The 22719-nt window shown below is 40.6% G+C and overlaps 1 protein-coding gene across 1 annotated transcript; it reads left to right on the top strand.

Moving 5' to 3' along the window:
* The first annotated feature begins 182 nt into the window (after window positions 1-182).
* Window positions 183-21099, top strand: ERICH5 (glutamate rich 5). Its single transcript, XM_041769212.1, has 3 exons — window positions 183-942; window positions 17925-18944; window positions 20904-21099. The coding sequence occupies exons 1-3, from the start codon at window positions 888-890 to the stop codon at window positions 21014-21016; spliced, it is 1188 nt and encodes a 395-aa protein (XP_041625146.1). The 5' UTR covers window positions 183-887; the 3' UTR covers window positions 21017-21099.
* Window positions 21100-22719: the final 1620 nt, after the last annotated feature.

Here is a 22719-nt window from a genome sequence, read left to right as displayed (position 1 = left end):
GTCTGATGAGATATAAATCACATATAAATTTACTCCATAAAGTACAAGGAGTAAAAGAGTAACTTTTTGGTGGCAAACCTGGCAGACCCTACCTTAACTGATCAAAATTAACATCACCAGTCAGAGAGCAAACCGACATCGTGAACTGCAGGAATTCTCAGACAACACCTCTTGTACTCCAGCCCAAACTGCACTGCCTGAAAACAGTCATAAGGAAACACTGGGCAAGCCAAACTGAGAAACAGTCTACAAAGTAAACGGCCCATTCTCTTAAAAAATGTCAAAGTCATGAAAGACAAAGACTGAGGGAACGACGTCAGATTAAAGCAAAGCAAAGAGAAGCCCAACAACTAAGCGTCAGGTGTGGCCCCGGGCTGGACAACTGAGCAAAACAGAATACCAGGTGGACTGAAGGGCACGTGGGCAGCGAAGCGCCCCGCGGCGACAGCACTGGCGCGGTGCAAGCAGCAGCCCGCCCCCCGGGCTGTCCCCGGACCAACGGCCGCTGCCCCCGTCCCTCCTCCCGCTCCGCGACGGCACCCCCGCCCCTGCTTCCCGCGCCTCCGCGCCTCTCCCGCTGCACCGCACACCCGCACCCACGTCCGCCCACCCGGCTCCCTGGCCGTCCCCTGCTCCGCGCGGTCGCCTCCCTGAGCCCCGGGCCCCTCCATCTGCGCGGCGACCGCTCCTCGCCCGGCCGCGCCTCCACCCTCGCCCCGCTGTGCGCCTGTGCCCTGCACCCGCCGGAGCGCGGCCGAGCCCGGGAGCCTCGGCGCCGCCGGGGCGGTTTGCGCGGGATCCGAGCAGCCGGCGACGCCCGCGCGGGGCTGGGACGGGCGGCTGCGCTCGTCCTCGGGGCCGCGGGTCTGCCCGCCGTTCTGCCCGCGATGGGCTGCTCCAGCAGCGCGCTCGAGGCCGGCGACAGCAGCAGGCTCCGCAGCGGTGAGCGGGGTGCCCGGCCCCACCCCCGGGCCTCGGGAGCGGGGCCTGGGATCGGGGCGGCTGGCTCCCCGGGGCTCGAAGGGCGCGGCCCGGGCGCGCCCCGCTCGGAGGGGCCGGGCTGCTCGCCGAGGCGGGAGCGCCCCTGAGCGCCGCGCGACTCTGCCGCGAACCCGGGGCGGAGCGCGCCGCCTGCCGAGCTACCCGGGAGGTGGCGTTAAATCCCTCCCGCGGTTGGCCGAGGGTGGCCCTTACCAGAGGTGATCCTTTCATCTCCCGAAAGTACGAACTTGCAGATTACATAAAGCTGCAAATTCACTGGTAACTGGTAAAGGCTCCGGAGAGTGCAGGTGGACATTCCCTCCGTCAAGGAGGGTCCCGCTCTTTGGAAGAGGTCAGACGCACTTTCCCCTGTCCTTGGCTGCAGTATTTCTTGGCAAATATCCATTCGATAAAAAGTGGTCATCACTGAAATTCAAGAAGTATATTTGGAAGGTTTATTATATGGTAGCCAGGAGCCTGGCTAGATGATGGAGGTGCAAGTGACCCTGCTTTTGGGGACCAGGGGCCCAAGAGACAGCCAATAAACAAATTAAATGATTAAGATAAGTTTCTGACAGTGATAAGTGCTGTGAAAAGAGTAAGAACAGATTAATCAACTAGAGAATGACCGGGTTTTATGTGTACCTCTTAAATTTTAAATGGCTAACATTTTAGATGAAGTTTCAAAGGTTAAGCAAATGCCTTCAAGTTAGTTTGCGATCGTAGTCAAGGCTAACTCTAGGGGAAATTTTATATTTCAGTTAATTCCTTTTCACAGGTCTTCTTTTAGCATCTTGTGTTCTTCCAATAACACAGTAACGTCCTCCTTTCTGATTTTGTAATAGAGAGCACAAGGTTTTCTGAATGTTGTTTCAGAGTTCAGACACTGTGTCCTAGTCAGAAGTATGTTCTGTTGCAGTCATTTTCATGGTGTATGATAAATTTATTTCTAATTTCAGTAGATAACAGAAAGCAATAAAAAGTTTGGAAATAGGGGCACCTGGGTGACTCAGTGGTTGAGCATCTGCCTTGCGCTCAGGATGTGATCCCAGGATCCTGGGATTGAGTTCCCCATCAGGCTTCCCCCAGGCAGCCTGCTTCTCCCTCTGCCTATGTCTCTGCATCTCTCTCTGTGTCTCTCATGAAAAAATAAAATCTTTAAAAAAATGTTTGAAAATAGGCAAAGTAATTAAAGCCATTATATAAAAGTGATTCCAAACCGTCTGTCTCTGACAATGTAAAATGATAAAAAAAAAATCCATTCCTAATGTACAATACTTGCTCACCTTTCTCCTAAAGAAACGAAAGCCTCTGTATCCTAAACATGCTCTCAAGAGGCCAGTGCAAAAAATAAAAATAAATTTTTAAAAAATTTTAAAGAAGCCAGTACAAGGAGCAGTTTCTTTGATATTTCATTTTATTTTATGAAATCAGGTAGATTTTGCATTTTGTTCCATGATAAATCCTTGTTGGTTTCAATATGAAAAGCTGAGGAAAATTGATGCTTCAGAAAGATACACCATATTTTGCTTTCTCTTATCCCCTGTCATGGCCCCAGATATCCTAGGAATAGCATACCGATGTAAAAGCACAGCATGGGGCAGCCTCGCTGGCTCAGTGGTTTAGTGCCTGCCTTCTGCCCCGGGTGTGATCCTGGAGACCTGGGATTGAGACCTGCATGGAGCCTGCTTCTCCCTCTGTCTCTGCCTCTCTCTCTGTGTCTCTCATGAATAAATAAATAAAATCATTAAAAAAAAAAAAAAAGCAGGGCATGAGGGGCACCTGTCTGGTTCACTTGGTTAAGCTCAGGCTGTGAACCCATGAACCTGTGAACTCAATATGAACCCGTTTCATATTGAACCCGTGATGATCTCATGGGTTGTGACACTTGAGCCTCACTTCAGGCTCCATGCCCAGCAGGGAGTCTGCTTGGAGAGTCTCACCCTCTTCCCCTCTCCCCACTCAAACGTATGCTCTCTCTCTCTCTCTCTCTCTCAAATAATAAATGGGGGGCACTTGGGTAGCTCATTCAGTTGAGCCACAGGCTCTCAGTTTCTTCTCAGGTCATGATCTCAGGGTCCTGGGATCACTTCTGGGGCGCCCCCCCCCCTGCACTCTGCGGGGAGTCCGCTTCAGGATTCTCTCCCTCTCTTTATCCCTCCCGCTGCTCCCTCATGCTCTCTTTCTCAAAATAAATAAATAAATATTTTTGGAAAGCAGAGCACTAAATCGTCACTATAGATTTTTAAATTTTTTAAAGATTTTATTTATTTGAGAGAAAGAGAGCACATGAGCCCAGTTAAAGAGCTGAGGGAGAGGGACAAGCCAACTCCATGCTGAGTGCGGAGTCTGATGCAGGGCTCCATCCTAGGACCCTGAGATCATGACCTGAGCCAAAATCAAGAGGCAGACACCCCTCATAGGTGTTTTTAACTAATAAAAACATGACTCTGGGGAATGTTAGTCTTAGGGAAGGACAAAAGTATCCAATAGGTGGATATTTTTTTAAGCAGAGGCCAGTCCAAATAAAAAAATTATGAATAACGATGTTTAAAAAAATCTTATCGGGATCCCTGGGTGGCGCAGGGGTTTGGCGCCTGCCTTTGGCCCAGGGCGCGATCCTGGAGACCCGGGATCGAGTCCCACATCGGGCTCCCGGTGCATGGAGCCTGCTTCTCCCTCTGCCTGTGTCTCTGCCTCTCTCTCTCTCTCTCTGTGACTATCATTAAAAAAAAAATTTTTTTTTAAATCTTATCACCAAGATTAATAACCATCACCATTAGTCACATCCTTTCATTTTTCATTTATGCTTTCATCACTGTTCTACGTTTTCACAGGTTTTGTTCTGAAAGAAATATTAAAATGCCTGAAAAGGTTGACTGTGTAGAAAATTAATACACTGCATAAATTGCTCAATGCACATATTGAATCAGTCAACAGGTGTATTTTGCTTTTGATCCCCAATCACACAATACTTTCTTGTAACTGGATACTACTGTATGTTCATCAGCATTTCAACTCCATGATCTTGGAGGCTCAATACATAATTCATTCCTGTTTCTGCAGCTCACAACTTCTTTAAATCCTATATACAATGCCAAGTCTGTGTGTATGAGCTTTTAGATTAAAAATCCAAGTTTATTAAATGTCTTGTACATATGTTTACTCACTGTACCCCTGGTGCTTTGCAATAATCAGCACACTGTTGTTGAATGAATTACTTCATTTAGTCTTTATGACAATACCATGACTAAATATCATGATTATCTCCATTTCACAGATAAGGAGCCCTGTGACACTGAGCAAATTATTTACTCATTAGAGTCAGAGCTGGGCTTTGAATTCAGGTACTCTGATTCCAGAGCTTGACCTATTTCTCTTTAAACCACCATGTAATAACTAGATTTAAATCTGTTTTTGCGGGGATCCCTGGTTGGCTCAACAGTTTAGCTCCTGCCTTTGGCCCAGGGCATGACCCTGGAGTCCCAGGATCGAGTCCCACGTTGGGCTCCCTGCGTGGAGCCTGCTTCTCTCTCTGCCTGTGTCTCTGCCTCTCTGTCTCTGTCTCTCTCTCATGAATAAATAAAATCTTTAAAAAAAAAATCTGTTTCTGCCTCAAAGCATTCTGAATCTCCCTTCGAGGTGTGGTCATCTATTATGCAAACAACAAAAGAAATCTAATAAAGTATAATATAGTATTATAATTTAATAAATTTAATAACATAATTATAATAGTTTTATCATAATCCCTAAATAAGATATATATTGTTTTTTTTTAATAAGATATATATTGTAATAAATACAATGCTGGTGTGATATATGCAGTATATAAATTCATTGTATATTAATATATAATATACATATTTAATAAATATTTATCCTGAAATGAGTCAGGAAAATATGAACTTTATATTTATTTCCAAACATAAGCTAAGAATATTTGAAAGACATTTATTTAACCTTAGAGATTTTTTAAAGATTTTATTTATTTATTCATGAGAGACACAGAGAGAGGCAGAAACATAGGCAGAGGGAGAAGCAAGGTCCACACAGGGAGCCTGATGAGGGACTTGATTCAGGATCACACCCTGAGCCTAAAGCAAACGCTCAACTGCTGAGCCACCCAGGAGTCCCACCTTAGAGATATATTAAGCAGAGTACATAGATGAGGAGAAATTTCCGGTGCCCTCCCATAGAGGTTCCAGATAATCTTCATATCATACCAGAGATTCTTTAAACTCACAATATCAACCTTAAAACCCCATGGGTTGATGTTAAAATACATGACTCGCTAGTAGACTGGATTTGTGTTGACAGTTCTGTCTACTTGAATTTTCTGTAATTGGCTTAAAAACTGTTATGTATGGTACAACATTAGCTTACAAGCAAAATAATCATTAAATAATGGGTTGGGCTAGATTACTTCTGAGATGTCTTACAGCCCTAAAATCCTGTAGCATTAAAATATGAAGGTACTTATTTTTGGAGCTTAAATTTAAATCAGATGGCAGCTATTTGGTTAGGTAGCTATAGGCTGAATAGGAAAATCCATTCTACTGATCACCTGCTATGTTTGCTCTAACCCATCAGATGCTGAGTTTCTTTCCCTCATCTCTGAAGATGACTGACTAGGGAAAGAGGTATGGGGAGGACCAGGACACAGGTAGATAGTCAAATAACTATCCAGTGCTATCAAAGTGTAGAATGGGGCCTGGTACATGGTAGTCACACAGAAGAGTTTTATCAAGTGCCCTAAAATGTGTGAAGAAAGAGGCTTTTCCTTCCAAAAGGACAATTAGAAAGATTGAGTGACTTTCCTGTTTGTGGAATCAAGTTCTAAATACTAGGATAATATTCTGTTCAAAATTTCTGTTCTTTTCAGCACCCTGAGGATCTAATAGAATCTCACTGAAACATTATATGGTCTCATTCATTTGGGGAATATAAATAATAGTGAAAGGGAATAGAAGGGAAGGGAGAAGAAATGGGTAGGAAATATCAGAAAGGGAGACAGAACATGAAGACTCCTAACTGGGAAACGAACTAGGGGTGGTGGAAGGGGAGGAGGGAAGGGGGTGGGGGTGAGTGGGTGACGGGCACTGAGGGGGGCACTTGACGGGATGAGCACTGGGTGTTATTCTGTATGTTGGCAAATTGAACACCAATAAAAAATAAATTTATTGTTAAAAAAAGAATCTCACAAAGGTTTTGTTGATTTTACAAACTTTAATGGACCCACAGATCTCTATGTCTGTGTACTCAAACCTTCCTCCGTGTGCTGCCAGCCTTTTATGTACATGTATGACTATTACCCTACTCTTGCCTAATATAAATGCCATCTGTTTCTGGCAGTCTTCTTCTGAGATCTTATAGTTTAAGCACCAACATGGACGAAGAAAATAGACGGTAATTATTGAAAATCCATTGCTAAGTTAATATGTACATTTCCGCTGGTAGCTATAATCATTTATTCTACCGTGAACTCTCACTGGCTGCTTGGATTCCATGTTACCTAGGCAATAGGTTTGCATTTCATGCTGTTTTGTGGATTGTTCTTTGTACTGTGGAAATACCTCCAGCCTTCAACCAATATTTTCACACAGTGGCATTTCAAATATTTTTTTCTTTATTTATTTTTGATAGTCACAGAGAGAGAGAGAGAGGCAGAGACACAGGCAGAGGGAGAAGCAGGCTCCATGCACCGGGAGCCCGATGTGGGATTCGATCTCGGGTCTCCAGGATCGCGCCCTGGGCCAAAGGCAGGCGCCAAACCACTGCGCCACCCAGGGATCCCCACAGTGGCATTTCAGTCCTAAATAGACATTTTTTCCTTTGTAATTGAAGAATAAACATCATCAGCATTAAAACTCATTTAATAGGCTTTTCTTGCATGCAGATATTATATATATAAATGTGATTTCTTCCTTTAAAATATTGAAAGTCTAGACTAAGTCTTGTATGTCTTGTGTCCCCTCTAGAGCCTGGCACACAGAGAATGCTTGGCAAGTCTTTGTAGTGTGGTTATTACATACAGTTAATTAAAATGGAACATAAAACCTCATACGTGGTTCAAAAATTTGAAAACATTTGAAAAACGCATGCCGTGAAAAGTATACCTCCTGCCCTACTCCCATCATCTGCTTAGTTCCAATCATACCCATGAGTAAATATTTTTATTAGGTGGAGGTTTCTTTGTATATTCTTCCAAAATTTGTTTATACGTTGCAGATATTGTTTCCCTCTCCCATCTTCATTTTAAAACGTATTATACCGACTATTTTTCACTTAACAGGATGGAGATCTTTTCTGTATTGATATAAAGAAAATGTCCTTCTCGTTTTTTACCTCTGCTTAATAATCCATTATGTGATTTGTTTAACCAGTTTCCTATTGATGGACATTTGGTTTGTTTCCAGTCTTTTCCTGTTGCAAACAAAACTGCAGTGAATTCCTTTACATATACATCATTTTGAATGTGTGCAAGTGTAACCATAGAACAATTTCCCAGAAGTGGCATGACTGAGTCAAAGAGTATCATGTGCATTTGTGATTTTGATGGATAATTGCCTACATGCCTTCCATAAGACTTGTGCCAATTTACTCACTCATCAGCAATACAGTAAGTTTTTTTTTAAATAAAATTGAAGGATTTTCAAGATTAGTGCAGCCACATCAAAACAAGGGCTTGGAGAAGAAGTCGGGAGATAAGGTAGGAGCTCGCACTTGGTTCCAAGTATTTTAGATTGTGATCTCATTTAATCCCCACGAGAGCCTTCTAAAGCAAGCATTAATAAATAAATAAATAAATAAATAAATAAGCAAGCATTGATGGCTCTGAACACTTGCTTTGAGATGAGCACATCATATTAGGCTAGTTTAGATAAAGGAAATGTCCAAATGTACATTAAATAGGAAAGTCAAGATGCAAAAAGATCAAGAAGCATCCATAGAGGTACCTGGGGTGGCTCAGTGGTTGAGCATCTGCCTTTGACTCAGGTCGTGATCCTGGGGTCTTGGGATTGAGTTCCACATCAGGCTTCCCGCTGGGAGCCTGCTTCTCCCTCTGCCTGTGTCTCTGCCTCTCTCTGTGTGTCTCTCGTAAATAAAATCTTTAAAAAAAAAAAAAAAAAGAGAAGCATTCATAGACAGCAAAATGACATCCTTCCCTATGTATCTACTTTAGGGTCACCCAAAGTCACATTTCATTTACAAATAATGTATAGTTGAAAAGGGGCATCAAAATAGCTCTAATAAATATCATTTAAATACATATAAAATGAACTTGACTTCATAAGACAAAGATTGAAATGACTCATGTTCAAGAGGCTGCTAAACAGGCCTTCTCTCTGATCTGAGCCTGGCTTCTCTGCAGCTGTTCCAGATGCCTCTCCCCCAATACCTACCCCCTCCACCGCTTCCCAGGCCCTTCCCTCTCAGTGATTGACCTACCTCCTCTCCATTAAAAGAAAGGTCCTCAGGATCTTCTTTGGATGTACCATGAAATCAAGGTTTTTTGTTTTACTTTATTGGTCTATCAATTAATTGTCCCTCTTACCAGCATTTTCCTACTTGGAGACAATACATCCTCAAGCCTGTTATACATTTGTCCTTACATTTAGTGAAAAGGACTTTCTGCTTTCCTCAGAGGATTGCTTTTGTTTTTTTTTTTTTTTTTTTTTTTGTTTTTTTTTTTATTCATGAGAGACACACACAGAGGCAGAGACACAGGCAGAGGGAGAAGCAGGTTCCCTGTGGAGCCTGATGCGGGACTCGATCCCAGGACCCCAGGATCAGGACCTGAGCCAAAGGCAGACATTCAACCGCTAAGCCAGCCAGGCGTCCCAGAGGCTTGCTTTTAAAAGGTCCTCCTAAAGGGTCCCTGCAGGATGAAAACATTCCACACTTTGCAGACTGCCCTGATTGATCTGTTCTTATCTCTCAGCCTTACCCAGCTAATGCTCCTCTAGTCTATTTATGGTGACAGAAATATATCTGTCCCTGTGTTGTATGTATGAGAGCATCCCAGCCTGTGAGAATGAGATTGCAACGTGCCAGCATTTCTCCCAGCCTTTGGGGCAGCTGGGCAGGATCTGGACAGTGTGAGCCCTCAGGGGCAGCTTCCTCCTGCCAAACAGTGTGCAGTGTGCTGCACAAACATCCTATTCTATGTGAGCCACCACATTAAAAAGATCGAGAAGTACTGGGATGTGCATTCCAACTGCTCTGTCATTTTTACTGGCTGTGGTTTTTCTTACTGGAGAGGACATCTGCCTTTAGCCACCCGAGCAAGGACCTCTGTTGAAATGTCCTCCCCAAATTATTCTCCTTGCTGTCATTAATAATGATAAGGAACTCTTTTTTTCTTTAGTTGATTCTTTGGGAGGGCGTATTCTTACCTTTTCCATTTTTCCTAAGACTGAGAGGAACCACATAGTTTCTTTTAGCTAATTTCCTTTTGCTTTGTTTGCCCTGGAGCAGTAGCCTCTATAGACTAGATGGTTATGAGAGGCTCTGATTACCCATATTCTTTGAATGAGACTGTGTGTATGTGTGTATGTATTTCAACATCCTGGGAGACAGTACAGAGTGCTGATTAAGAATGTGGGTCTGGCTTCAAATCCTGTTTCATGATCACTTATTAGTGGTGTGACTTTGAGCCACTCAGTCTCCTTGTGCCTCAGTGACCTCATCTGTAAAATAGGATTAACAGTAGTACCTTTTTCATAGACTTGTTCTGAGGAATAAAATCAGTTAATACATATAAGGAACCTAGAAAGTAGCTGACTTGCCTGCTGGCTAGATCCAGCCCACCATTTGTTTGTGTAAATAAAGTTTTAAGGGAACACAGGTATGCCTAGTTATTTACATATCACGTGACTGGTTTCTCTTCAGGATGATATAGTAGTTGCAATGGCATCCCTAAGCCCAGCAAACCTGAGAACATTCACTCTGTCCCTATACACAAAAAAATTGCTGACCCCTGCCTAGAATATTATCTAGTAAGTCCTCAATAAAAATTATCTATCATTAATACCAATTTTAGTAAATCTCAATTTTTCTTTATTGCTTTTCCAAGATCAAATTGTTTGGTTTTCTTCCTCAAGATCAACTAGTTTGGTGATTTTTTTTCTGACTTTTTTTTTTCTTATTTTGCTAAATTTGTAAAGGGAAAGGGACTATTAAAAATATTAAGTTATGGGCAGCCCAAGTGGCTCAGCAGTTTAGTGCCGCCTTCAGTCCCGGGCATGATCCTGGAGACCCAGGATCGAGTCCCACGTTAGGCTCCCTGCATGGAGCCTGCTTCTCCCTCTGCCTGTGTCTCTGCCTCTCTCTATGTGTCTCTCATGAATAAATAAATAGAATCTTTAAAAAATATATATTAAGTTAGTAATAGCACAAGTGGTACAAAAATAATAAAAAATCATAAAAGTGGTATGTGAATGATCAAAGTTTGTGAAACAGTTTTTCTAAAGTTTTTTTCCCCCAAGATTTTATTTATTCATGAGAGACACAGATAGGCAGAGACATAGGCAGAGGGAAAAGCAGACTCTCTGTGGGGAGCCCAATGCAGGACTCAATCCCAGGACCCTGGGATCACAACCTGAGCCAAAGGCAGTGCTCAACCACTAAGCCACTCAGGCGTCCCGTAAAGTTATCAGATCTTATTTTGCTAAGTTACATGCTCTTGTACTTTTGCTGGTATACTTTAAAAAAAAAAAAAAAAAAACAACTTTTATTTTAGAAAAGTTTTAGATTTACAGAAAAGTATGAAAATAGTACAGAGGCTCCCATAGACCCACTTTTCCTTATTATTAATATCTTACATAAATAGGCATGCTCGTCACAATTAATGAACGAATACCACGCATTGTTTTTTTTAAGATTCTATTTATTTATTTGAGAGCCAGAAAGAGCTGAGTGGGAGGAGGGGCAGAGGTAGAAGGAAGAGCAGGCTCCCCGTGGAGCAGGAAGCAGGACACGGGGCTCAATCCCAGAACCCTGAGATCATGACCGGAGCAGATGGCAGACACTTAACTGACTTGAGCCACCCAGGTGCCCCCTGATACATTATTATTAACCAAAGTCCATGCTTTATTCAGATTTCTTCAGGTTTTCTCTAATATCCTATTTCTGTTCCAGAGTCCCATCCAGGATTGCACAATACATTTGGTCAATACATTTAGCGTGTTTCCTTAGGTCCCTCTTGACTATGACAGTTTCTCAGACTTGTTGACAGTTTTGAGTACTGGTCAGGTATTTTGTAGACTATCCCTCAATAATTGGGGCTTGTCTGATGTTTTTCTTACAACGCTCCTGTGGTCATTGGAAGAGCACAGAGGTAAAGTGCCCTTTATATTACATCATATCAAGGGTACACGTTCTCAGTGTAAGTTATCACTGCCTCCTTAGCTTCTCTAATCAGCCTTTCCCCTCTACAGGTCCTACATCTCCATGTGTGCTCATCAAGTGTTCTGGAAGTGTCTCTCCAACTACATGTTCTTGTTTCTCTATAGTTAAATATCAATGTTAGGTTTACCTTCAAACTTGGTCGAATTTACTTTGTGATGGTCAAAACTAATTTTAAATATGTCAACCCAGATAGTTCTAATAAAAAGATGGCTTGTCTGATTTTTACTTACCCTCTTTTGGAATTTTTGCCTGTGGTTTCATACTTCAGGTACATGGGATTTTGCCTCAGTTCTCCTCTCTTCTAAATGAATGCCCTGTTGACATCTGCCGAATGACAGAATGCACCCTTGGGGATTAGCATTTGTGCCATGGCACATGAGGATAGTGTCTTTACATACTTTGGTGAGAGAAAAGGGCAAACACATCTAGAGTAGTACCATTAGTAACTCCACAAATTTTGGATAAATGATAGGATGAAATTGAGGAGAAAGCAAAGTAAGAAAATGAGAAGATGAGTAGATTTCCTTTGGGACTGATTCCTGCTGCATCTCGGTTCCCAAAGCTCCACAGCTAAAGAACCCAGAAATGGTGGCAGCAGGGGAAAAATACCAGAGTGCCCTTTTATCACTGATTCTCTAGAAAACCCAGTAGACAGGCCAGTGAGGTCTTTGGGATGTCTGATATGTCACAGCCCTGGGATAGGAAATATTGACCTCAAGTTTTTCTCCTTGCTCGGTAGAAACTTTTCATTTCTGATTAGGGTAATGAACTGAGTTGAAAAGCTTCCATCATAATGTGAATTTCAGGCATGTTAGCTCTAATTCTAATCCCTTCTGTAATGTTGCCTAGTATTTCGTTTCTTTGTGTGCCTATCACAACGGTGCTTACAACAAGGGTTCTGTTGGTTCAGCTGTCGCAACAAATTTGTGATGGTTCAACCTTCAACAGAATCAAGAGAGATAATGAGCACCAAAGGATTAGGCCCAGAGCAGTGTATGATTTGATAAAATGTAGGGTTCAGGAAACAGACACATCTTTAGACTACTTTGGATGTGGAAACAATGCATCTCTCCACAATCTTTATTACTTAATAATACACGTTAGGCGTAGAATGTCTCCTGTGTGTGGACGAAAGATCTCATCTCTGAATTTTCAAGTCAGAGTGCTAGGAGAAATGATGTAGTACCTTCTGCCTCAAGGAGGCATGTCTGGGAGTCATAAAACCACGTCGAAAGAGTGTGTGGAGGTTCTTGGGTGAGAGGTAATGCATAGGCACCAAGGTGTACTTAAGGAGGGTAGCTATTATTTGAATCTCCCTGCAGACAGTAAATTTGAGGATAGCTGGGACCAGATCTTCCTGGTCATCTGCTAGGACCTCTGCTCAGTGTAGAGGTGGCCTCTAGTAGGCTCTTGAATACTTGAAATCAGTGAATAAGTGAAATCAAAGCCAACAAACAGAATGAAAGATATTTATTTATATAAAAGCTGTCAGTAGACTTCCTTCATGCTGGTCAGGTCATGCCCGATATTGTGAATATTATCCCATTATTGATCAGTTATCACGTTTTAAAACTTATCATGGTAACAAAATGATTTCGTAGGTCAACGTTGACAACTTTCTAGTGTTTAGGGAACTGTTTATCCCAGATTGTTGGTGTTGCAGTCCATTCTTTCTCAGTTAGCTATAATTTATTGATGGGGCCACCAGTAGGCCACAAAGGACCTTTGTGAGGTTGTAAAAAGGTGCTCTCCCCACCCCTGACACACACAGCAGGTGCACAAGGCTGGAGTTCAGCTGTCCCCCACTCCTCAGTGGGGCATCCCGTGTAGTGAGAAAACCTGCACCACCCCCAGCTTCCCAAGTACCTGTTCATGTCACGTACCATGGTGGGGAACCACACACATTAGCACCTCAAGCAGTTCTCTGAAGATGCCTAAAAGGCAATTCCTGTATCTCCATTTTACAGATAAAAAAAGGTGAAGTCTAGAGGGGTTAGGAACTTATCCAAATGGCACAGTTGAATAAATGGTGGAATCAGGATTCACATCCAACATCAGTAGAGTCTGGAATGCACTGCTCAAGCTGAAGAGGAGGATAGATTAAACAAATCTAGAAATTGTACATGCCTCGGCAGCTGGGAATAAAAATACTCTGAAGGCTAGAAATTGGGTGCCTGACAGGAAGTGTTTGGGGTGACTATAGACTTCATTGCTGTACTCTCTGAGAGGTGGTTTGAAACTACCATTTGTTTTCCAACCTTTTCATTTATTTATTCCCATCTTCTCTTTGTTTCTGAATAAGCTTAGAGAAAGGTGCCAGTATCAGAATGAATGAAATTACCTTACTTTTCTGTTTGTCAATGTTTTCTTCCTTGCTCTCGTCATCAAGTGAGGTATAATACCAGTGATGGCTAATGTGGATTGTCACTCAATGGCGCTAGTCACTGTGCTTATGCTTTCCAGTAGCAAGGGGACAAATGGAATCCTCACAACAACTCTACTAATACAGTTACTGCTTTACAGGTGGTGAAACTGAGGCACAAAGAGCTGTAATCAGGCTAGTGAGTGCAGGAATCAGGCCTCAGACCCACTACATTTTGGGTGTGTTTTCAAAGCCATATGATATCTGTCTTCCCTCTTAGAATAGATTACCCTCTTCTATCATGTAGGAAAAAGAACTTTTGGGCTGTTAATTAAGAACTATGGCCTCCAAAATACACTCATTTCAAAATTCAAGCAGAATGCATTTAATAAATTCTTTCTTTTTTCCCTCATCCTCCCATGTGTTTGTTTTTGTACCCAAGAGCCTGGCTGATATTACCGTTGCAATTCTCTCTCAACTGGAGCTAGTCTTTTGCAAATCTGTATTAGTAGTGGTTGCAGAGAGAAGTTACTTCAAAGCATATACAATGAAAGCTGAGATTCCGTATTACAAATTATGAAGGAAAGTAGGTCATGTGTGGTTTTCTGTAAGGTTTGGGACATTTAAAGTATAACACATGAGAAACTTAAGGCAGCCTCATGATTTTTTGTATTATCATTTGACCCAGTTAAGGAAAAGAATAAATATTTTGACTGAAAAAAAAATACAAAATGAATTTCTCACTGCACTTAGAGCAGTTTCTCTCTCTCTCTCTCTCTCTCTCTCATGATCATTTTATTTATTACTTTTTTCCTCTAAGTTTTTATTTAAATTCCAGCTAGTTAACATACAGTGAAATATTAGTTTAAGGTGCAGAATTCAGTGACTCATCACTTACGTACAATACCCAGTGTTCATCACAGGTGCCCTCCTTAATACCCATCACCTGTTTGATCCATTCTCCTCCCCCCTCCTGCCCACCTCCTCTCCAGTAATCAGTTTATTCTCTATAGTTAAGATTTGCCAATCATTTTAAAAATGTTTTATCTCCTTTGGGATACCTTAGAATATTAGATATTAGAAGACATGACATTCATCTGTTATATTTCCCAGTTTGGTTGAGTATTTTCAGGTTGTTTTATAAAAATATTATATGTTGGGGACACTTGCCTACTTCAAGTATGTCATTAAGATAAGGAAAAGTACCTAACAATGAAAATTGAACTGTGATCATGGGCATAAATGTTCTAGTTGTGGCAAAAATTGATAGATCACTTGGACACTAGTGATCTATGGGTAAATAACTTTTCACAAAGCTTTTGGTTTTGGAGAAAAAACTTGAATCAGTCTGATAACATATGTTTTTCAAAATATGAAATTGAGTGACTTTGTTTTGGGTGTTGTCACATTTTCCCCCCACAGCTTTCTGCCCTAGAATGATGCCTTTGGAATTTACCCACAGGTGGCACAGCTGGATGACAGTCATTTGTCTCATTTAACTGACAGTACTAATCACTGTAATAACTATTTTACCAGAAAAGATAATTTGGCAGACATCTATGATTAGTATATTAACATATTTCCTTAATTCCCTAGGGCAAACCATCGCCAGAACATCCTTTGTGTGATCTAAATGAATTGTCCTGTCATAATGAGTTTCTTTATAGGCCTGAGAAATCACTTTTGTTAAATTGTCTAAAGTGCTATTAATTTGAAAGCTTCATTCATGATGAGGTCTGAGGGAGAGGCAAAGGATGGCCCTTCACCCTGTTCTGACATATAACATATACTGCCAGGGCCCTGAATCTCCCCTAATCCTCCCCAAACTTAGCTTCTCCAAGCCTTGGCTTGAATTACTCTATATCCAGGGCTCCAAACCTGGAAGCAGGGGTAAATGATTTGATGTGAACAAATATATTAAAAAGAGAGACAATTGGCAGTGAGTTGAATCAACGATAATACAAAACCTAAGGAAGTGAAGAACTATGACAATTTAACTCAGGGAAAAACGAAAAAATGACTTACACAAAGTAATAGCTTACTGTTTGGCTCGGTTCTTCCTAGCAGACATATTCATTCTATGGACATGAACCTGGATACCACTTTACCCAAATTACAATACAATTACTATTTTCAGTGATTGCTCATATACAGTTGCTGAACTGAAAGTACATGTGACTGTGTGATGGGAGAGGGTAAGGGGTGACAGAGGTGGGAGAAGAAGGAGCCCAAGTCTTTAGTTTCCATGTGGGATTGAACTGAAATGCCCACACTGAAAGATCATGAAGCAACAATTTGCTTAGAGATATAGAAGAAAAATATCCCTCCAAAACAGTTAAATGAATTAAGAAACTTGCCCCCAGGAAGGGGTAAATGGGAGAGGAGATCCGAGTATTAGTTGTGCATCTTAAATAAGCGATATGTATGTATGCATATATAATTGGGGTGGGGAGTAACTTAGGGAAAAGAGATTTTAAAAAAGGAAAAAAATATTCAGGAAAAAAAAAGATAGAAGCATATCACCTGGAGACCCATTTTAACATGATAGCTTATTTTCTCCGGTATTTTTACCATCTGTGATTTTTCTTTCTCTTCCTTCATCATTTTCTTCCAATGATCAATCAACTTTGCTTTAATCATACTGTAATAAAATTGATAACTAACTTGCTGAGCACTTAGGTGCACATTTTATATGCATTGTTCCATTTGATTAACCCAATTGTGCGTGCTGATATTATAACTTATTATATCATAATTACATTCTTATATTAGCATATGGTCTTCATAATCATCTTTTTAAAAAAAGATTTTATTTATTTATTCATGAAAGACACAGAGAGAGAGAGAGAGAGAGAGGCAGAGACATAGGCAGAGGGAGAAGCAGGCTCCATGCAGGGAGTCCGATGTGGGACTCGATTCCTGGACCCCAGGATCACGCCCTGGGCCGAAGGCAGGTGCTCAACTGCTGAGCCAACAGGTGTCCCCATAATCATCTTTTTTTCATGGTACAACAATATTCCATCCAGCAGAATATCTTTTCCCCAAATTATTAGATTTTAAGTTGTTTTCCAGCTTTTGCTATTATAAAGAATACTAAGATGATATACTTTTCTCCAAAGCTTTTTCCTGACATTTGTGCTTATAGGATGCATTTCCACAAGGAAGATTACTGGGTCAAAGAGTAGAATCATGTTGTCAAGTTGCTTGTCTTAAACTGTCTAGGGCACTTTTACATTCAGTGTTTAATGTGATGCCTTGTGCAGCTCTGAGAAAGGTGGGGGAGAGAGATTCACTGCCATTTTACAGATGAGATAACTAGGAGCTAAGTCTTCAAGGTCACACAGCTGGAGGAAGAGCCAGAATTAGGTTCCCGACTATTTCTTGATTTCTGTCCCCCAAATGAGATGAAACTCAGGCTGAGCAATTCCTGACACTTTCCTTCCCAGATGTCTTGGTCTTTACCTAGTGGAGCTTCTCTGTCAGGGGGCCCTTTCCTTTCACTGAGAGCCATTCTGCTTCAGGAAAAAGTAAGCCCCCTCTAGCAGCCCAAAACCACATGCTGAATGAAATCTTCTACCAAGGCTTAGGAAAAAACAGAGCAAGAAGGGGAAAGAATGTGAGAAAATAAGTGAAATGTGCTTACTTAGAAAACGAGGCAGGATCCATGAGAAGGTGTCTGAGGAGTAAACAAGAAAATACTGTGATTTTGGAGGACCTTAACACTTAAGATAAGGTATTTGAGCTGAAGACAGTGAGGAAGTTTGACTTATGGAGTGTTAGGGTCATGGTATGGCTTTTTTTTTTTTTTAACTCATTTGTATGCGGGACTTTCTTGAATGTTAAATCTACTTTAAAAAAATTTTTTTACAACCCTGAGACCATGACCTGAGCCAAACCCAAGAGTCAGACACTTAACTGACTGAGCCACCCAGGCACCCCTAAATCTATTTCTTTCTCTTTTTTTAAATAATAAATTTATTTTTTATTAGTGTTCAATTTGCCAACATACAGAATAACACCCAGTGCTCATCGCATCAAGTGCCCCCCTCAGTTTCTTGATAGCAGTATACTTTCTCAGGATAGAAACTAACCAACAATTTGTATTTTTTCTTTTTCTTTTTCAAATGAATGATCAAAAAGTAACTTTAAATATGTATTTTCTCAACTACAGAAGAAAGTGAGTCCTGCTTTGCTCAGCTCAAACCATGTACAATGGGAAAAGAATCTACTCTTTATGGCAAGGTACAAAAGGAAAGTCCTCCCCGACTTGAGAAGATCAAGATTTCAGCAGTGTCTACAGCTAATGGTATTAAATCACTCCGTGAACAGCCCTTGGCAAACAATGCTGCAGATCTACCAGAAGATACTCAACTTCTAGAAGGACCCAAGGAGTCTGGGCCACCTCAGCCACGTGGCACAGATGATACTCCAGAAACAGGAAAAAAGAAGAAAGACATGGGAACAGTGACAGAGGCTCAGCCTTTAAAAGGAAATGCTGAGACTGAATCTGTAGAAACAGGCACCAAGTACCAGCCTTTGAGGATCACAGGAGAGCAGGATTCTCCTGGAGCAGTGGAAGGTACTGAGAATCCACAACCTGCCAGAGAGATGAAATCTCCAGGAACAGCTGAGAAAATCCCTCCTGTGGTAGCAGCTAAAGAACCACAACTTCAAGAAGCAATGGGAAAGGGTAAACAGACCCAATGCCCAGAAACATTTCCCAAGGAGAATGAATCTTCAGAAGTATTGGAAGGAAGTCAATTTGTGGAAGCAGCTGAAGAGTGGCAACTTCAAGAAACATTGGGAAAAGATGAGCTGTCCCAGCCTCTAGAAACAAGTCCCAAAGAGAGTGAGTCTCCAGAAATATTAGAAGGAAGCCAGTTTGTAGAAACAGGTGAAGAGCGGCAACATGAAGAAACATTGGGAAAAGATGAGCAGTCCCAACTTCTAGAAACAATTCCCAAAGAGAATGAAACACCAGAAATATTGGAAGGAAGTCCATTTGTGGAAACAGCTATAAACAATGATTTGCCCCATAAAACTCTTGAAGGTCCAGGAAACATGGAGAAGATTCAACCTGAAGGAATAATAGTTGGAAGCATGGAGCATCCAGTGGGAATTCTAGAAACAGGAGTAAATATGGACACAGTCAGGAAAACTCATACTAATGAAGAGGACCAACACATCGAAGGTAAAATTTATGCTGGTTGTGTAGATGTGCTGCATAAGTGATCATCCCTAGGGATCTCTATGTCAGGTGGTTGAATTTCATTTGACCCAAACTAGAAGGCTTTCATACCTGGAAAATAGGCTCTTGGCTCTGCAGCAGAAATGCTCTACACTTGATCTGAGCCAAAAGGACAAGAAGTGATACAGAAAAATTTTCTAAAGCATAATCTGTGTCCAGAATTTTTAACCTAGATCTATCTTTGTTGAATACACTTGAATGTTGAAGGCAACGTGTTAAAACTTCTGGATTTTTCCAGGTTCACTTTTCATCAGGTCCCATGTATGGTATGAGGATCCAAAGTGGAGATGAGTAAGTGGTTAGCAGAGGAACTTCACCTTCTAATGAAAGAATATCCAGCTAATGGATCTTAACAGTGCAATTTTCATCTCTGCCCATTTATCCTTAGAAAATCACTGCCAGTCTGCTGCTGTCCTACTATCTTTTTGTCTTTAGGAGAAGACTAGAGACAACGTATTATGTCTTGGCATATGTGTTTTTAAAATGTTCTTTGCCAACATAAAAAAAATGGCATCTATTCTACTCTTTATTGGAGTTATAATTGAAAAAAATAACAGTTCTTCTGGGGCATGATTTACATATTGGTAAATTTTAGCTTCCCACTATGGTATAATTAAGTAAAGCATTCATCCATATGTTTCTTAATTCATTTATTACCACAGCAGTTTTTGAGTGCTAATCATATGCCAAATGTGGGGGGTGAGGGTGGGAGTAAGAGATAGGCCCTGTTCTCCCGGGGCTCACAGTCTAATGGGAAGAAGGCTGAATTTAAACACATTACCACGGTCTATTGAAGTAAGTGCTTTAAGGAAGGTGTACAAAAGTGTTCCAGGAATATAAGGGAGGGGCAGGTAAAAGCATGTATTTGTTGGGCTAGACCCTAACCTTAGCAAACTCAAGTCATTAGGGCCGAGGATAGTGAGTGAAGTGAGAGGCACATGTTTATGGCATGGGGAGCCCTGAGGACGGTAGTGACCAGGCACACCATCCTGTCAAAGAGGTAGCTACTGCTTAGCTCCATCCGTGAGCCAATATTGCCCACCCTGACTTCTTAGGGAGACAGATTTATATCTACAGTGTCCAGACTTTTAAATGTTTGCAATCTTTAAATGTTTAATGATTGTTTTCTTCAAACACCTCAATGGCCCAACAAAATGGGTTCCTGGGCATGCCTAGACCACCTTTTCATTTAAATATAAATGGAACTTTTTTTTTTGAACATATGCTTCTAGAATTTTAATGCATATATAAACTTCAGAATTAAAATGTGAACACACTATAGATAACTTGCATTGTTCATTCAAAAAGAACCCATGGACATCTTAATGCCTATAAACCACCTTTACAACAATATTTTCATCTGCACATATGGACACAAAACAATTTATTCAGTCAAGACATATTATTGGATATTTACCAAGAACTGAACACTCAGGTTGCTGTCACATTTTTGCTCCTGAAACTGAGCTTGGATAAATATTTTAATAGATAATTATTTTGGCAAATCCATCATTATTTCCTTAGGATAAATCCTTAGAAGTAGAATGCATGGATTAGAACTTTTTGGGGTTTCTAATACAAATCACCTTACACGGAACTTTTTATTTATATTATGTTCTGCTGTCATTTCTTGGGTAATTCTGAAGCCTGATTTTATATAAAGGGATGTCAAGATAGGAAATGTTAAGGGATGTCGGCCATTCAGAGGATCTGAGAGATTCAGGGCAATTGCCTTTCTTGACACCACCAGAGAAAGTTACAAATTTGACAAAAGAGAGCAGGAGCTGCCCATTGGAAACTGGCTGTAGGATACTTTATTGCTTTACTTATTGCTTTATTGTAGGATACTTATTTTATTGCTAAGTGAGCATCTCTTAATATCTCCTTTGGTTACTTTTCTAGGTGAGACAGGAGAAAAGGTTGAAACAGAGACAGAGAATGAGAAAGGAGGTGAAGGGGCTGGAACAAAAGAAGAAGAAACAGGTGAAGCTGTGGATCTTTCAGCAGCCACATAAATTGGTGTGGTAGTACAAGGATAAGGGACACAGTGTATTATAACAGAAAAATGTAGTGAAGTGTGAGGGTTACAGATCTTATCTTTCAATCTTATGTATTTTATACAAAGTGTGGTTATCATGTTCCTGATTACATTGTTCCATAAAACTGCTAAGCTATAAACATTTTTCTTAGGCACTCAGAATAGCCATACATTCAGGACTACAATAGTCACAGCCAATGACAAGTAGGGTGTACAATCACTGGAGTATGAGGGTGTTTTCTTCACTGTGGCAATAGGTCTATTCAGTTTAGAAAATGAGACCCTAAAAAGAAGTTAGAAACCTTAGGTATAGGTGGCTGGAGAAAGGAGTTAACACATTTTAGGGAACCCATGATAATAAGGTTATACATGTATGATTACAATGGGTAAGAATGAACAACAATGTCAAGTCAAGCTATACCTAGTGTTTCTTGTTGCAGAATTGAAAGCTGGTAGGAACATTGGAGAGTGTGTCATCTAGTTACCTTCTCACCTTGTCTATCTACTACGATAGACTCTTCTTTATCATGGTGTGTTAAGTGTGTTAACAAAATCCTTGTCAAAAAAATGCATTCTGGTGCTATTGCAAGATCAGGCATTTCTACACCGAAAGGCTACACATTTTTCATGTGCCATTTTTTGAATTAGCTATTTATTTTACACTTAGGTGAAAGATTTCAATTAGTGTTGTCTTTTTGACTGACATTAATATATTTTAAATCAATTGGCTCTTAAATGTATTTGAGGCAACAAACAATAAGAATTAAAACCTAGATTAGTGGGGCACCCAGGTGGCTCAGTCAGTTAAGCGTCCCAGTCTTGATTTTTGGCTCAGGTTATGATCTCAGGATCGTGAGATCGAGTCTTGCATGGAGCTTCTCACTGAGCTTGGAGTCTGCTTAAGATTCTCTTTCTCCCTCTCACTCTGCCTGCCTGTAGCCCACCTAGCTGGCCCTTGCATGTGCTCTGTGAACTTTCTCTCTCTCTCTAAAAAACAAACAAAACACCTAGATTAGTTGCCTATGAGAAGTTTTTATTTTGGGTCTTTTTGTTTGTTTGTTTTTTGTTATTTCAGATTACTATAGTTTAATGTTAGGCTTTAGAGGTAGAAAGGAGTTAAGAAATTAGAATTTAAAAACCATTTATAATATTTTATTAATGTTAAAATGATGTACATTGAAAGTTGCTTTTCAAGAATTCTTCCAAAATTGCCAAGAGATTTTGGTAAAAGATTATACATGAATAGTAATGATAGCAATCTTGTCTACCATTGAGTGCCTGGTGTTTATGAATATCAGGACAGAATTCTAGTCTGGAAACACTTGGTTTCTTTTTCTTAAATGTAAATATATATTTTTAAGGTAACTGCTCAGTTGAATTAACTAGAATCTTTTACTTTAGCTTTTATATTAAAATGACTAATAAGATGACCTATAATTAATTTCAAGGATATAGGATTCAGGGAAGAATTATCATCTTTATTCTGATTAAAGAGCTGAAGTAGACAACAAAAGGAGGTACTTGAGTAGATGACATCCTCTTTTCTGCAGAGTGGCTGGACTGTGATTTTATTGAGAGCAAGGACTATTTTATGTATCTCTAATTCAGGCATTTAGCTCCTTTAGTAGAATATGATAGGTGCTTGATAAATATTTGTCAAATCAATCAATGAATAGTAAA

Source organism: Vulpes lagopus, chromosome 9 (genome assembly GCF_018345385.1).
Source record: "Vulpes lagopus strain Blue_001 chromosome 9, ASM1834538v1, whole genome shotgun sequence".
Taxonomy (NCBI): Eukaryota; Metazoa; Chordata; class Mammalia; order Carnivora; family Canidae; genus Vulpes; species Vulpes lagopus.
Note: the sequence above shows the minus strand (reverse complement) of the source record. Positions and strands in the feature narration are given on the sequence as shown.

Excerpts from the sequence above, each read along its gene's own strand:
- ERICH5 (XM_041769212.1), top strand. The coding sequence starts at position 888 with ATGGGCTGCTCCAGCAGCGCGCTCGAGGCCGGCGACAGCAGCAGGCTC. Across the intron at positions 943-17,924 it reads CAGCAGCAGGCTCCGCAGCG|AAGAAAGTGAGTCCTGCTTT; the intron begins GTGAGCGGGGTG and ends TCTCAACTACAG. Across the intron at positions 18,945-20,903 it reads AGAGGACCAACACATCGAAG|GTGAGACAGGAGAAAAGGTT; the intron begins GTAAAATTTATG and ends TTACTTTTCTAG.